Source organism: Coregonus lavaretus (genome assembly GCF_964263955.1).
Source record: "Coregonus lavaretus genome assembly, chromosome: 17".
NCBI classification, from domain to species: domain Eukaryota; kingdom Metazoa; phylum Chordata; class Actinopteri; order Salmoniformes; family Salmonidae; genus Coregonus; species Coregonus lavaretus.
Window position 1 is genome coordinate 40,073,891 of NC_140004.1, and position 13,379 is coordinate 40,087,269.

Genomic DNA, 13,379 nt, shown 5'->3' on the forward strand with positions numbered 1-13,379 from the left:
GTCAGCTACATTTACTTTGATAATAACTTACTGATAAAATAACGATTTGCCAATTGGCCACTGGAAAAAACACTGGTGTATTATTCATCAAATACCAGTTGAGTCTCATAAGCACGCAACTATGGTTTTGTGTTTCTCTATAAAACATGTTAACTAAAATGTCAGCAAGGAATATAGACCCAGCCGTTACAATATAATTTGATTTGACAAACTCAGCTAGGTCCGTCCAATTTTGAGTGGAAAATTCCCTATTTAACTCATTTTCTGTTATGAATTCCTTATGTAATGTACCACACACACAAACACACACACACACAGAGAGTAATGAGCACAGGACCAGAGATCTTGGAGAATCCCCCTTTAATGGAGCTTCTTGCTGACAGTAGCTATATACCATCTCTCATGGCACATACTGAGAGTGGGCAACTAACTATTGCCACTTAGCACCCTATGGACTAGAATCGATCAAGGGGGGCCTATTGTACTGTATTGTATGAGTGGGTTATGATACGATTTAACAGGATAATATACCCTGCCTGAATGACAATTACACTCCCCACCTGCAGAGTCCCTTCTCTTACAGGAATATTGCATTTGCATTTTGTAACCTCACATGCAACGTCATCATCTCAGTCAAAGCACACTCATCTCATAAAACTAACATTTTCCTCATCAATGTCTCTTCCAAAATTGCATTTCAAAACTGTATCCCACGGTAGACTTTTCATTTTTTACATCCGAAAAAAGTAGCATGGCGGTTGGACATTTGCTTTGATTCCCTTGAGAAGCATCCCTGCAGTAGAGTAGAGTACAGTCACGAGTGAGCAGGGGCTGCTCTGTTAGCGAGCTGTCTGAGTCTGTGTAGTCCTCTCTAGTCCTCTTCACTCCTCCAGGGGACCGGCCTGTGTCTGTTTCGACTGAGTTACCATCCTCCAACCCCTATCTGCTCAGGCAGTCTCCTTGTCCACCTTCCACAGCTGCTCCTTCACCTCGGTGGGTAGGGTGTTGAAGAGATCTTCTTCCACCACCAGACCAGTCTTTTTCAACTGCCTGCATTCCCCGAGCTCCACGGGCAGACAGTCCAACCTGTTCCCCCTCAGCTCCAGCTGGGTCAGGCCCGTCAGCTCCCCGAAGCGCGACGGCAGAGACGTCAGGCAGTTGTTTCCCAGGTTCAGAGTACGGAGCTTCTTACACTGGAACAGCTCGTTGGGCAGGGTCTCAATCTAAATGGGGCGAAGAGGTAGAACAAAAAGAGGAAAAAGTGAGATGGAGCGATAGTGTCAGGTGGATGTGACTAACAGTGTACAATGTGTTATAGTGTCATGTGGACATGACTCACACTGCACAATGTGTTAGTGTCAGGTGGACGTGACTAACACTGCACAATGTGTTATAGTGTCATGTGGATGTGACTAACACTGCACAATGTGTTATAGTGTCAGGTGGACGTGACTAACACTGCACAATGTGTTATAGTGTCAGGTGGATGTGACTAACACTGCACAATGTGTTATAGTGTCATGTGGATGTGACTAACACTGCACAATGTGTTATAGTGTCAGGTGGATGTGACTAACACTGCACAATGTGTGATAGTGTCAGGTGGATGTGACTAACACTGCACAATGTGTGATAGTGTCATGTGGACATGACTCACGCTGCACAATGTGTTATAGTGTCATGTGGACATGACTCACACTGCACAATGTGTTAGTGTCAGGTGGACGTGACTAACACTGCACAATGTGTTATAGTGTCATGTGGATGTGACTAACACTGCACAATGTGTTATAGTGTCATGTGGATGTGACTAACACTGCACAATGTGTGATAGTGTCATGTGGATGTGACTAACACTGCACAATGTGTGATAGTGTCATGTGGACATGACTCACGCTGCACAATGTGTTATAGTGTCAGGTGTATGTGACTAACACTGCACAATGTGTGATAGTGTCATGTGGATGTGACTAACACTGCACAATGTGTTATAGTGTCAGGTGGACGTGACTAACACTGCACAATGTGTGATAGTGTCAGGTGGACGTGACTAACACTGCACAATGTGTGATAGTGTCATGTGGACGTGGCTAATACTGCACAATGTGTGATAGTGTCATGTGGACATGACTCACGCTGCACAATGTGTTAGTGTCAGGTGGATGTGACTAACACTGCACAATGTGTTATAGTGTCAGGTGGATGTGACTAACACTGTACAATGTGTTATAGTGTCATGTGGACATGACTCACGCTGCACAATGTGTGATAGTGTCATGTGGATGTGACTAACACTGCACAATGTGTTATAGTGTCATGTGGACATGACTCTCACTGCACAATGTGTTAGTGTCAGGTGGATGTGACTCACACTGCACAATGTGTTAGTGTCAGGTGGATGTGACTAACACTGCACAATGTGTTAGTGTCAGGTGGATGTGACTAACACTGCACAATGTGTTATAGTGTCAGGTGGACGTGACTAACACTGCACAATGTGTGATAGTGTCATGTGGATGTGACTAACACTGCACAATGTGTGATAGTGTCATGTGGATGTGACTAACACTGCACAATGTGTTATAGTGTCAGGTGGACGTGACTAACACTGCACAATGTGTGATAGTGTCATGTGGACGTGACTAACACTGCACAATGTGTTATAGTGTCAGGTGGACGTGACTAACACTGCACAATGTGTTAGTGTCAGGTGGATGTGACTAACATTGCACAATGTGTTATAGTGTCATGTGGATGTGACTAACACTGCACAATGTGTTAGTGTCATGTGGATGTGACTAACACTGCACAATGTGTTAGTGTCAGGTGGATGTGACTAACACTGCACAATGTGTTAGTGTCAGGTGGATGTGACTAACACTGCACAATGTGTTAGTGTCAGGTGGATGTGACTAACACTGCACAATGTGTTAGTGTCAGGTGGATGTGACTAACACTGCACAATGTGTTATAGTGTCAGGTGGACGTGACTAACACTGCACAATGTGTTATAGTGTCATGTGGACATGACTAACACTGCACAATGTGTTAGTGTCAGGTGGATGTGACTAACACTGCACAATGTGTTAGTGTCAGGTGGATGTGACTAACACTGCACAATGTGTGATAGTGTCATGTGGACGTGACTAACACTGCACAATGTGTGATAGTGTCATGTGGATGTGACTAACACTGCACAATGTGTTATAGTGTCAGGTGGACGTGACTAACACTGCACAATGTGTTAGTGTCAGGTGGATGTGACTAACACTGCACAATGTGTTATAGTGTCAGGTGGATGTGACTAACACTGCACAATGTGTTATAGTGTCAGGTGGACGTGACTAACACTGCACAATGTGTTAGTGTCAGGTGGACGTGACTAACACTGCACAATGTGTTAGTGTCAGGTGGATGTGACTAACACTGCACAATGTGTTATAGTGTCAGGTGGATGTGACTAACACTGCACAATGTGTGATAGTGTCATGTGGATGTGACTAATAATAATAATAATAATAATATGCCATTTAGCAGACGCTTTTATCCAAAGCGACTTACAGTCATGCGTGCATACATTTTTGTGTATGGGTGGTCCCGGGGATCGAACCCACTACCTTGGCGTTACAAGCGCCGTGCTCTACCAGCTGAGCTACAGAGGACCACACTAACACTGCACAATGTGTTATAGTGTCATGTGGATGTGACTAACACTGCACAATGTGTTATAGTGTCAGGTGGATGTGACTAACACTGCACAATGTGTGATAGTGTCATGTGGATGTGACTAACACTGCACAATGTGTTATAGTGTCATGTGGATGTGACTAACACTGCACAATGTGTTATAGTGTCAGGTGGACGTGACTAACACTGCACAATGTGTTATAGTGTCAGGTGGATGTGACTAACACTGCACAATGTGTGATAGTGTCATGTGGATGTGACTAACACTGCACAATGTGTTATAGTGTCATGTGGATGTGACTAACACTGCACAATGTGTTATAGTGTCATGTGGACATGACTAACACTGCACAATGTGTTATAGTGTCAGGTGGATGTGACTAACACTGCACAATGTGTGATAGTGTCATGTGGATGTGACTAACACTGCACAATGTGTTATAGTGTCATGTGGATGTGACTAACACTGCACAATGTGTTATAGTGTCATGTGGACATGACTAACACTGCACAATGTGTTATAGTGTCAGGTGGATGTGACTAACACTGCACAATGTGTGATAGTGTCATGTGGATGTGACTAACACTGCACAATGTGTTATAGTGTCATGTGGATGTGACTAACACTGTACAATGTGGTATAGTGTCAGGTGGACATGACTAACACTGCACAATGTGTTAGTGTCAGGTGGATGTGACTCACACTGCACAATGTGTTATAGTGTCATGTGGATGTGACTAACACTGCACATTGTGTTATAGTGTCATGTGGATGTGACTAACACTGCACAATGTGTGATAGTGTCATGTGGATGTGACTAACACTGCACATTGTGTTATAGTGTCATGTGGATGTGACTAACACTGCACAATGTGTTATAGTGTCATGTGGACGTGACTCTCACTGCACAATGTGTTATAGTGTCAGGTGGACGTGACTAACACTGCACAATGTGTGATAGTGTCATGTGGATGTGACTAACACTGCACAATGTGTTATAGTGTCATGTGGATGTGACTAACACTGCACAATGTGTTATAGTGTCATGTGGACGTGACTAACACTGCACAATGTGTTATAGTGTCATGTGGATGTGACTAACACTGCACAATGTGTTATAGTGTCATGTGGACGTGGCTAATACTGCACAATGTGTGATAGTGTCATGTGGATGTGACTAACACTGCACAATGTGTTATAGTGTCATGTGGACGTGGCTAATACTGCACAATGTGTGATAGTGTCATGTGGATGTGACTAACACTGCACAATGTGTGATAGTGTCATGTGGACATGACTCACACTGCACAATGTGTTAGTGTCAGGTGGATGTGACTCACACTGCGTTATAGTGTCAGGTGGATGTGACTAACACTGCACAATGTGTTATAGTGTCAGGTGGATGTGACTAACACTGCACAATGTGTTATAGTGTCAGGTGGATGTAACTAACACTGCACAATGTGTTATAGTGTCAGGTGGACGTGACTAACACTGCACAATGTGTTAATGGGATTTGATTCACAGTTCTCAGATGAGTCAACACGGCTACGGACAACACGTTCCTCATAACTCATCCAGAATACACCCTCAGAAATGTTTGTACAGAAAACCAAAAATGAAAATGAAAGCACTCACTCGGTTGGCGGTGACTGCCAGGTACTGAAGGTTCTGCAGGTACCCGACGTCTGCTGGGATGTAGGTGAGGTTGTTGTGGCTCAGGTCCAGGAAGCGCAGCTTACGACAGTAGAACAGCTGGCTGGGGATATTATCGATCTTGTTCCTGTTCAGATAGAGACGCTCCAGGTTGTTGAGGGTGCCGATCTGGATGGGAATATAGGCGATCTGGTTGTACCAGAGTTTAAGGCAGACCAGCCGGTGCAGGTGCTGGAAGCTGATGATCTCCTCAATGGTCTTCAGGTTGTTGTCCTTCAATGATGACAATAATAATACATTTTATTCATACATAAAAAAATACAAAATAAACAGGGCCAGTTTCTCAGACACAGATTCAGTTTAGTACTGGGGTAAACAACTATTCCAAAGGATATCCTCCATTGAGCATGGTTTTTTGTCCAGGACTAGATTTAGGGCGTTTTCACACACGTTTTCACTGAGCTATAGTTCCAATCAGAGTTTGATTATTTGTTACATAGTATTTTTTTCATTTTTTATTTTTTCATTTGGTCCAGTTGGTTTCACATTGCCAAAATGTCAAACCAACTAAAATGCCTAAACAAAACCACCTGTTCATGCAAGTCATTTGTTTATTGGAGAGAAATGATCACGGTAAATCCATCTTCAATAATCAAAAGCATAACTTGTATGTCCCAAACTTCATACTACTTTCGCTTTGGTCTTCCAACAACATGCGGGAGGTAACAACGCAAAAGCCACTTTAACCCTTGACGTGAACAGTCTATATTCAGTAGCCTATATCCCCTGTATAGCCCCAGTCCCCCCAATCTGCATCGGATGTGGTCATAAATGCGCAGCTACTCACAGAATGTTTCAGAGATATCAAGTTATGGTACTGCGTGCACTTCATCAAATGCTCTCAGTCAAACAACCAATAATAATGCGGAACTCTGGTTATTTTCCTGTGTTTGGTCTGGACTGCATTCTCAATGGCAGCGAACCGCACCACGGTACAAATTGAATCAGACCGAGATTACCCTTTACGAGCGAACCACGTGCGTTGTTTAGTGCACTCACGAGTGCGGATAGAGTGCTCACACCAGTCCAAACTAACGGAACTAAGGGAAGAAAAGTGGCAAAATTCGGAAAGAACACTCCAAACCAATTTGGTGTGAGAGCCACCTTAATGTGTGTCCGGGAAACCAAAGTCATTTTACGTAATAAAATCAGCAAGTTTAATAAAAACAATACAATCACTTAATAAAATGTCATCCTGCGACCAGGACTTCTGGAAAACCAGGGAAATTTGGGAAAGTGAACAGAATTTTGCAACCCTAACGCAGCGTAATAAACAGCAATGACAAACGAACCTTAAGGTCAATCTCCTGCAAGTTGTGCAGGCTGAAGATGGAGTGTGGGATGCGTTCCAGGTCACAGCGGATCAGCTCCAGTTCAGTCAGGTTCACCATCTTCTTCAGGCTGTTGAGGACCATCAGCTTGGTGCCCTCGTTGTTGACTGACAGCTTCTGGAGGTGCACCCCCACGTCAGTCACCACCTGAGGTGAAGAACATCATACATAAAAGGTGAAACATTACAGTGCAGGGAGAGGGGGAAAAAACCAACAGGGCTTGATAGGGGCTCCTCTCACAAACAAAATGATTAAAACAAAAAATTACATGAAACACAAACAAACACTAGACAAAAAGACAGAGTGAGGAAGAAAAAAAAGAGAAAAAAAAAGACCTGAGGTAGCTTGGTCAGGTTGCTCTTCAGCCGGAGCACCTTGAGCCTCTTCAGCTCCCGTAGCCCATCAATAACAATGTATCGGTTGTTCTCTGCGCTCAGGTTCCCTGTCAAGTGCAGCTCGCTCAGGTTCTTCAGGCTGTAGATCCACAGAGGGATCTCCTTGATGTCGGTGAACTTGATGTGGAGGGACTTGAGGTTCTCCCTGAGGAAGGCCAGGGCCGGAGCCTCGATCTTAGCCGGGGTGTGGTACAGCCAAAGCTCCTTCAGGTTGACCAGCTGGGCGATGATGGGAGGGATGGTGATGTCTGGGATGAGCTCCAGCTTCAGCACCTAGAATAATAACAAAAACAATACATACGGACAGAGAGGCCGATATCGAAGCTCAATAAACTGAAGCGACACGGGCAAAAGCAGTGTGCGAGTTTCTCGCTTCTTTTAAGACATCGTGTAATTATTCCAACACACCTCCGACTCAGATGTGCGAGTACTTTTCCTATAATGTACAACAATCACAAGGTTGGTACAGTGTGTGCATTCAAAAATAGATAAAAACAAGTCACAGGAACAACAAGGACAACAAGGAATAGAGCCAACTCTACACAAACTACCTCCAGCTCCATCAGGTCAAACACTGTGTCTGGGATGCCGCTCAGCATGAAGAGGTGCAGCTCCAGCTTCTCCTGGGAGTTCTTGGTGATCCTCTGCCTCAGTTTGTCCAGAGTCCACTCGTTGTTCAGGTTGAGCTGCCGCAGCTTGTTCTCGCTCACCTCGGACAGGAAGACGGCAAAGCGTTTGGAGTACAGAGGGTCGTACTGGTCGATCATGTGCAGCATGAAAGCAAAGTCGTTCTTTACGTCCGGTATGTCGCTGTAACTGCTCTCCTCTCGTATCGACTCGAAGGAGTATTTCTTCAGCGAGTGCCGCAGCATCCAACAGAGAGTGTACATGCAAATTAAGCCGTAAACCCCCACTAAGCTGATGTAGACGCAGGCTAGGATCTTAAACAGCGTGGCCAGAGGATGGGCACAACGATACATGCTGTACCCCGTGAGGCTCTCTATATCCACACTACAGTCCACGCTGAACTGAATTTTGTGCACATAATACCCTGTATAGCAGATAATCAAAATGAACTTAATGACTTTGATAATAGTCTGTCGGATGTAGAGCCTGTACACAATGTCTCCCTCTTCCACATGTAGGCGGAACTTTTTCACCTTTTCGAACAGAGCTTTTGCTTGTTCGCCCTCTTTTTTATCCAGGACGCCTGTCTCAGTGCGGTCCACGATCCCCTGCTCCAGGCGAGACTTTGTCTTTTGGAGCATGGGGACGCTGGCCTCCACGTCCTCGCTGACACATGACGCCTTCTTATCCATGGAGCCGTTCATCTTGTGGGGCTTGGGGTCGCGCTCCTCCACCACTGTCTCAGACAGGGCCCTGGTGGTCCAGGGAGAGTCAAAACACTTGAGTAAGATGGACACAAAGTGCTCCAGTTTGGAACTAGTCCGGGGGAACTTGAACCAGAAGTTACTGCAGGCCAGGAAAATGAGGGTATGAAGTAGCACCAGGTAGGGGAAGTACTTGGCGAACCAGTGCAGGCGGTTCTCGTAGCACACGGCGTCTACGTAGTTGTACTGGTGGCGATCCAGGTTGTATTGGATCCCTTTGGGCTCCAACAACAGCGGGGCCGACTGGGTGGCGTTGAAATACCTCCTGCAGGTCTGGTTGACCACCCACTTGCAGGGTAGGCAGATCATCTTGTCCTGGGTGACCTAAAGAGTGAAACGAGAGCATTTTAGGCACATCGACAATAGTAAAGTAAGCATTTCATTGTAGTGTGTGTGTGTATATACTACGCTGTATCCCGTGCATATGACAAATTACACTTTTAAATTATTTGTAACAGAAGCTGAACAAAAACAAGCTAAAAAAAAAAGGGAATGTCCTCTCACGGACCTGCAGCGTTCCCCCGAACACGGCGATCATCAGCATGACTATGGAGATGTAGTCAGTGAAGACGTCCCACCATGGCTTCAGGATACGGTAGGCCGGCTGACAGTCTACAAAGTAACGCAGCTCAGTGATGGGGATCATGGTTTATCTGGGAAGAGGAGAGTTAATAGTAATAATAATTAGGTGGGTGCTTAAATTTGTCCTGTTTCACACATGTAAAAGTATGTATTACACGCATGTGTGAATTGGAAATATGTTTTTGCATATCCCAACTCCCCCTGAGACACCCTACGAGAGTTGGGTCATGGCCAGGGTCTGCTATTATCAATGGCGACCCTGGAGCAATTAGGGTTAAGTGCCTTGCTCAAAAGGCACAGACGGATTTTTCACCTTGTCGAATTGGGGATTCGACCTGGCGACGTTTCGGTTATTGGCCCAACGCTTTAACTGCTAGGCTACCTGCCACCCTTACTATGACAGACAGTATGTTTCATAATTTCAAATTCAACGTTTTTTTATGATCAAATTGCATAAGAGCAATAAGCTTTCTGAAATACTTGGCATTTCAAAAATGGGGGCCTTCAGCTCCAATAAAATAATGGTGCCACTAATAAATTGTCTATTACATTAAAATAGGGAACGCCCTTTTATGCCATAAAAAGATAATGTCATCCGGAACATATAGATTAGCTACTGCAATTAGTAACAGCCATTCCTGTCTTCATTTAACACTCAAATCAAATGAAGACTACCATAGCTCTTGCCTCTGGCACTCTATGAACAAAAAAAACAAGCATCCTATGTCGAATGAATGTGATGTGTAACACATTCTGTACTGACAGCAACAGGAAAGGGAAAGGGGGATACCTGGTCAGCTGCACAACTGAACGCATTCAACCCAAATAGGTCTTCCGCATTTAACCCAACCCCTCTGAATCAATGGCAGCAATGCTAACAGGGTCATGCATCAGATAATAGGCTACCAGATGATTCATTTGAAAATATGTAGTAATGAAATAGACTGACTATCGCATGCATATTCTGACACCTGAATCTCTGATGCATTATATTGGCTGGTTTGCTATTGATTTCACCATTGTTAAACCGGTCCAGTTAATCTAGCTCCCATTGGGCAGGTATTGGGACAGCATTTTCATTAGGGCTGGCAGTGTGTGTGTGTGCGTGCGTGTTAGGCTGGGAATTGCCAGGGACCTCCCGATACTATATTATCGTGATACTTTGGTGCCGATAAGATATATATTGCGATTCTCACGATTCAATATTGCGATGTTATTGCGATTTGATGTTCCAAACATATTGCTCACTATATGGCTGATGCAGAGAGACGAGAGAAAGCATGAGAAAATGAGTCTTGATCAGTCAGGGAAATAAAAGTGCTGAAATCATGTTGGCTCACTATTTAAAAAGATGAGAACAAGCTATAGGATGAAAAATACCAGAGTTTTGGTGCAGGTACAGCCGACTAGCGCTACCTAACAACAACAAAAATACAAATCAATACTTGGAGTCAAAGTATTGATATAATATAATCCAAAATAATATTGCGATATTTCACTGTATCAATCCCCCCCCCCCCCCATCACTAATTTGTATTACCCTGGTAAACACACACCATGTCTCAGAAGATCAAAGTCAGTTTAGCAGTAATCTAATTAATCAGATTAGTAATTTAAGTGTGTAAATCACTTGTAAATCACTTAAAATATGAAGAAAGAAACACAGAGAGCAGGCCATGATCCTAGCTGGCAAATACAAGAGGTAAAATGTTGGTGTTTACATGCGGTGAGAAGAACAGTGTAGTGAGATTAATGTATAACAAAAGCTCTGGGGAAGGTATTTGGCAGATCATTGTGAATCAGAAATTAAAACATTCCAGAATAGATAGGAGGCACAAGTGACAGAAAATCTAAACTAACAGAAAAAAAGATGTAGTCTAGCTTTCCTATATGCCCAATATTCCACATTTTAAAGTAAAATAAATACTACTTACAATATCTGGAATAAAATACAGTAGAACATTAAGTCTCCACTTGTGTCTCCATTTATGAACAGCTTACAAAATATGTCTTCTCTATTTAAGCCTTCAACTCCAATACTTAAAAACGACCATGAAGATAGACAGACTGATAAACCTCTGACATTTTACCATGTGCCCCCCTCTTTCACTCGCGTGCCACTCTCTCCAAGAACATTATCTTCACCACCGTAACACTTCTTCAGTTTTGGCTCGTCTAGTCCAAACACAAACCACAGGAACGACAGCCACCTTACTCTCTTGTTCTCTATTCTTAGTCATTTCCCATAATAATACCCAGGGTATTGTCTCCCAGCGACCTTCAGGAGGAGATCCTGTTTACATTAGAGGAGGAGTCGGCGCTGGCTGTCTCCAGCCCCTGTCTCCCAGAAGGCCCAACACTGTACCCCGTGTCTCCTGCTCCTGGCTGTCTCCCTGGAAGGAACACTGGCTGTACCCCGGCCCTCACCTAATGGCCCTTCTCCTCTCTGGATGGTCATTATTTTCAGGAAGATGTTATTTAGTTCTTTAGAACCTGTTCCAAAAATGCTGCTGCAAAGCGGCCAATAAAGAATAAAGCACATACAAAGCTGTAGGATTGAAGAATCCACATGTGTTCGTTATTGCCAACTTTGTTACTTGCAATGTTTTTTTTTGGAACATATTCTAAAGAACATATTCCTGAGAATATAGGCTACCATCCCTGCCCTCCTCACTCACTCCCACAAGACTGGGAGTTGGCTATCTGTCGCTGCCTGTGTTCAGTGAGGAAGACAGATAAAAACAGACAGACTTCCTGTGGAGCTGAGAAGTCTGACGCCTGCCTAGCCCCACTACAGCCTAGCCCAGCCCAGTCAGATCTCCAACCTACTCCCACACACAATGTCATTGTCACAACAATTCAGCCCAATTCACCCTATTCAGAGACCAGACAACCCATTAGAGTACTGATAAAAAGTGCTGATTGGTAAAACTCTTCTTTCTACAGAGCCAACAGAACCACAAAAAGACATCACTCAGTGAGGGACAGTAGCCACATGTCTGACCAAACTTCATATTCGTATGTAATACGAAGTACACAAGAATTCTGAGTACTGTACAGAGAATTGAAGAGTTATAAACATGGTTAGATGACATCTCTGGGAGATTAGCCTAATTTATGTGAACTGTGCAGGTATCAAGACATCTGCTCTTACCACAGTGGAGGTACTGGTGTGATCTGTACTCCTGTGCCTGCTGCTGTCGTTGGTGGGTATCCCACTCAGTGTGAGCCCAGCAATCCTCATGAGCCCAGGTCTCTTCTATCTCCATAGGAATGGGTGGCTGATCTGAAAACGAAAGGAAATTAGAAGTGAAGAATAAGCCTAATTAGGCCTAGCAAGCAACTATTTAATGTCTGATCTTGTAGCACAGGGATTATGTAAGTTAATACAGACAAACTCACTAGCTAGCAAACAGACTGGCAAGATGTAGGCTTGTATATAACACTAATAGTTTAAGCTTACATAAGTCTGACATCCCATTCCCAAAGCTGAAATCACATGCTGGGATGACATGTGGATTTAAGCACTTGAAAGGGTGACACACATATTACATGACATGGCTTATTCGGCAGTCTGATGATGTGAGCAGTTTGCAAAGTCCAAAACATATGACACATGAATGATCTCATGAAATTCAAGAGACAAATGCAATTTCCATGGTGAAATACTCTAGCTACATTACTTAGCTTGCTAACTAGCTAGCCTTAGTATTGTCATACATTTTGTGGCTAATGTCGACAGCTAACTAGCTAACTAATGATAGCTAACTAGCTAGCTGGCCAAGTCATATCAGATGAAACCGGTATATGATGCAGACGATTGAGGAGTTCAGCTGCTAGATAGCCTATAATCGATTGTCAATTAGACCGTTTGTAACTATTGATGTTATCATATCAGTGATGGCTAGAAAAACATACATTAGTTATAGTTAAACTGGTTAGCTAGCTATAACGTTAGCTAGCGTAGCTTGCTAGCTGACATTTCTTAGCATTAAAATGTTAGCTCGACCGGCATTTCTATAAACAACTCTCAGAGAAGTAAGGCCTATCTTGACTATCGTTTTAACTAACTACAGTCTAGTTACTCGACAACTTACTCAGTTTGGCTCCACTGCAGCAAGGCTGGCGAGCACCACAGGCTAACAGAAATACATGATGGTGTGGGGCTAGCTAACGTTAGCTAGCTAGTGTTGCCTTCTTTTCGTCTGTTGTCGTTGTAGTTGAGCACTGCAGCCTGCAACTATGCCCGTTTCCAATAGGTGGCAGTAGTGCGCTT

At 43.8% G+C, this 13,379-nt stretch overlaps 1 protein-coding gene across 1 annotated transcript; it reads right to left on the reverse strand.

Moving 5' to 3' along the window:
* Window positions 1–343: 343 nt before the first annotated feature.
* LOC311144557 (volume-regulated anion channel subunit LRRC8A-like) lies at window positions 344–13,340 on the reverse strand. The gene is made up of 8 exons (XM_084180592.1): window positions 13,201–13,340; window positions 12,258–12,389; window positions 9,030–9,174; window positions 7,682–8,845; window positions 7,071–7,403; window positions 6,697–6,882; window positions 5,327–5,617; window positions 344–1,223 (listed from the first exon to the last, which is right to left on the reverse strand). Exons 3-8 carry the CDS (start codon window positions 9,165–9,167, stop codon window positions 948–950), a joined length of 2,388 nt encoding a protein of 795 aa, XP_084036718.1. The 5' UTR covers window positions 9,168–9,174; window positions 12,258–12,389; window positions 13,201–13,340; the 3' UTR covers window positions 344–947.
* Window positions 13,341–13,379: the final 39 nt, after the last annotated feature.

What these genes read in the sequence shown, in the direction of transcription:
- LOC311144557 (XM_084180592.1), bottom strand. Translation starts at nt 9,167, where the DNA reads ATGATCCCCATCACTGAGCTGCGTTACTTTGTAGACTGTCAGCCGGCC. An exon ending in ACCTGACCAAGCTACCTCAG is followed by an intron (nt 6,883 to 7,070) that starts GTCTTTTTTTTT and finishes TCTTCACCTCAG; the next exon opens with GTGGTGACTGACGTGGGGGT. An exon ending in TGCAGGAGATTGACCTTAAG is followed by an intron (nt 5,618 to 6,696) that starts GTTCGTTTGTCA and finishes TCATCATTGAAG; the next exon opens with GACAACAACCTGAAGACCAT.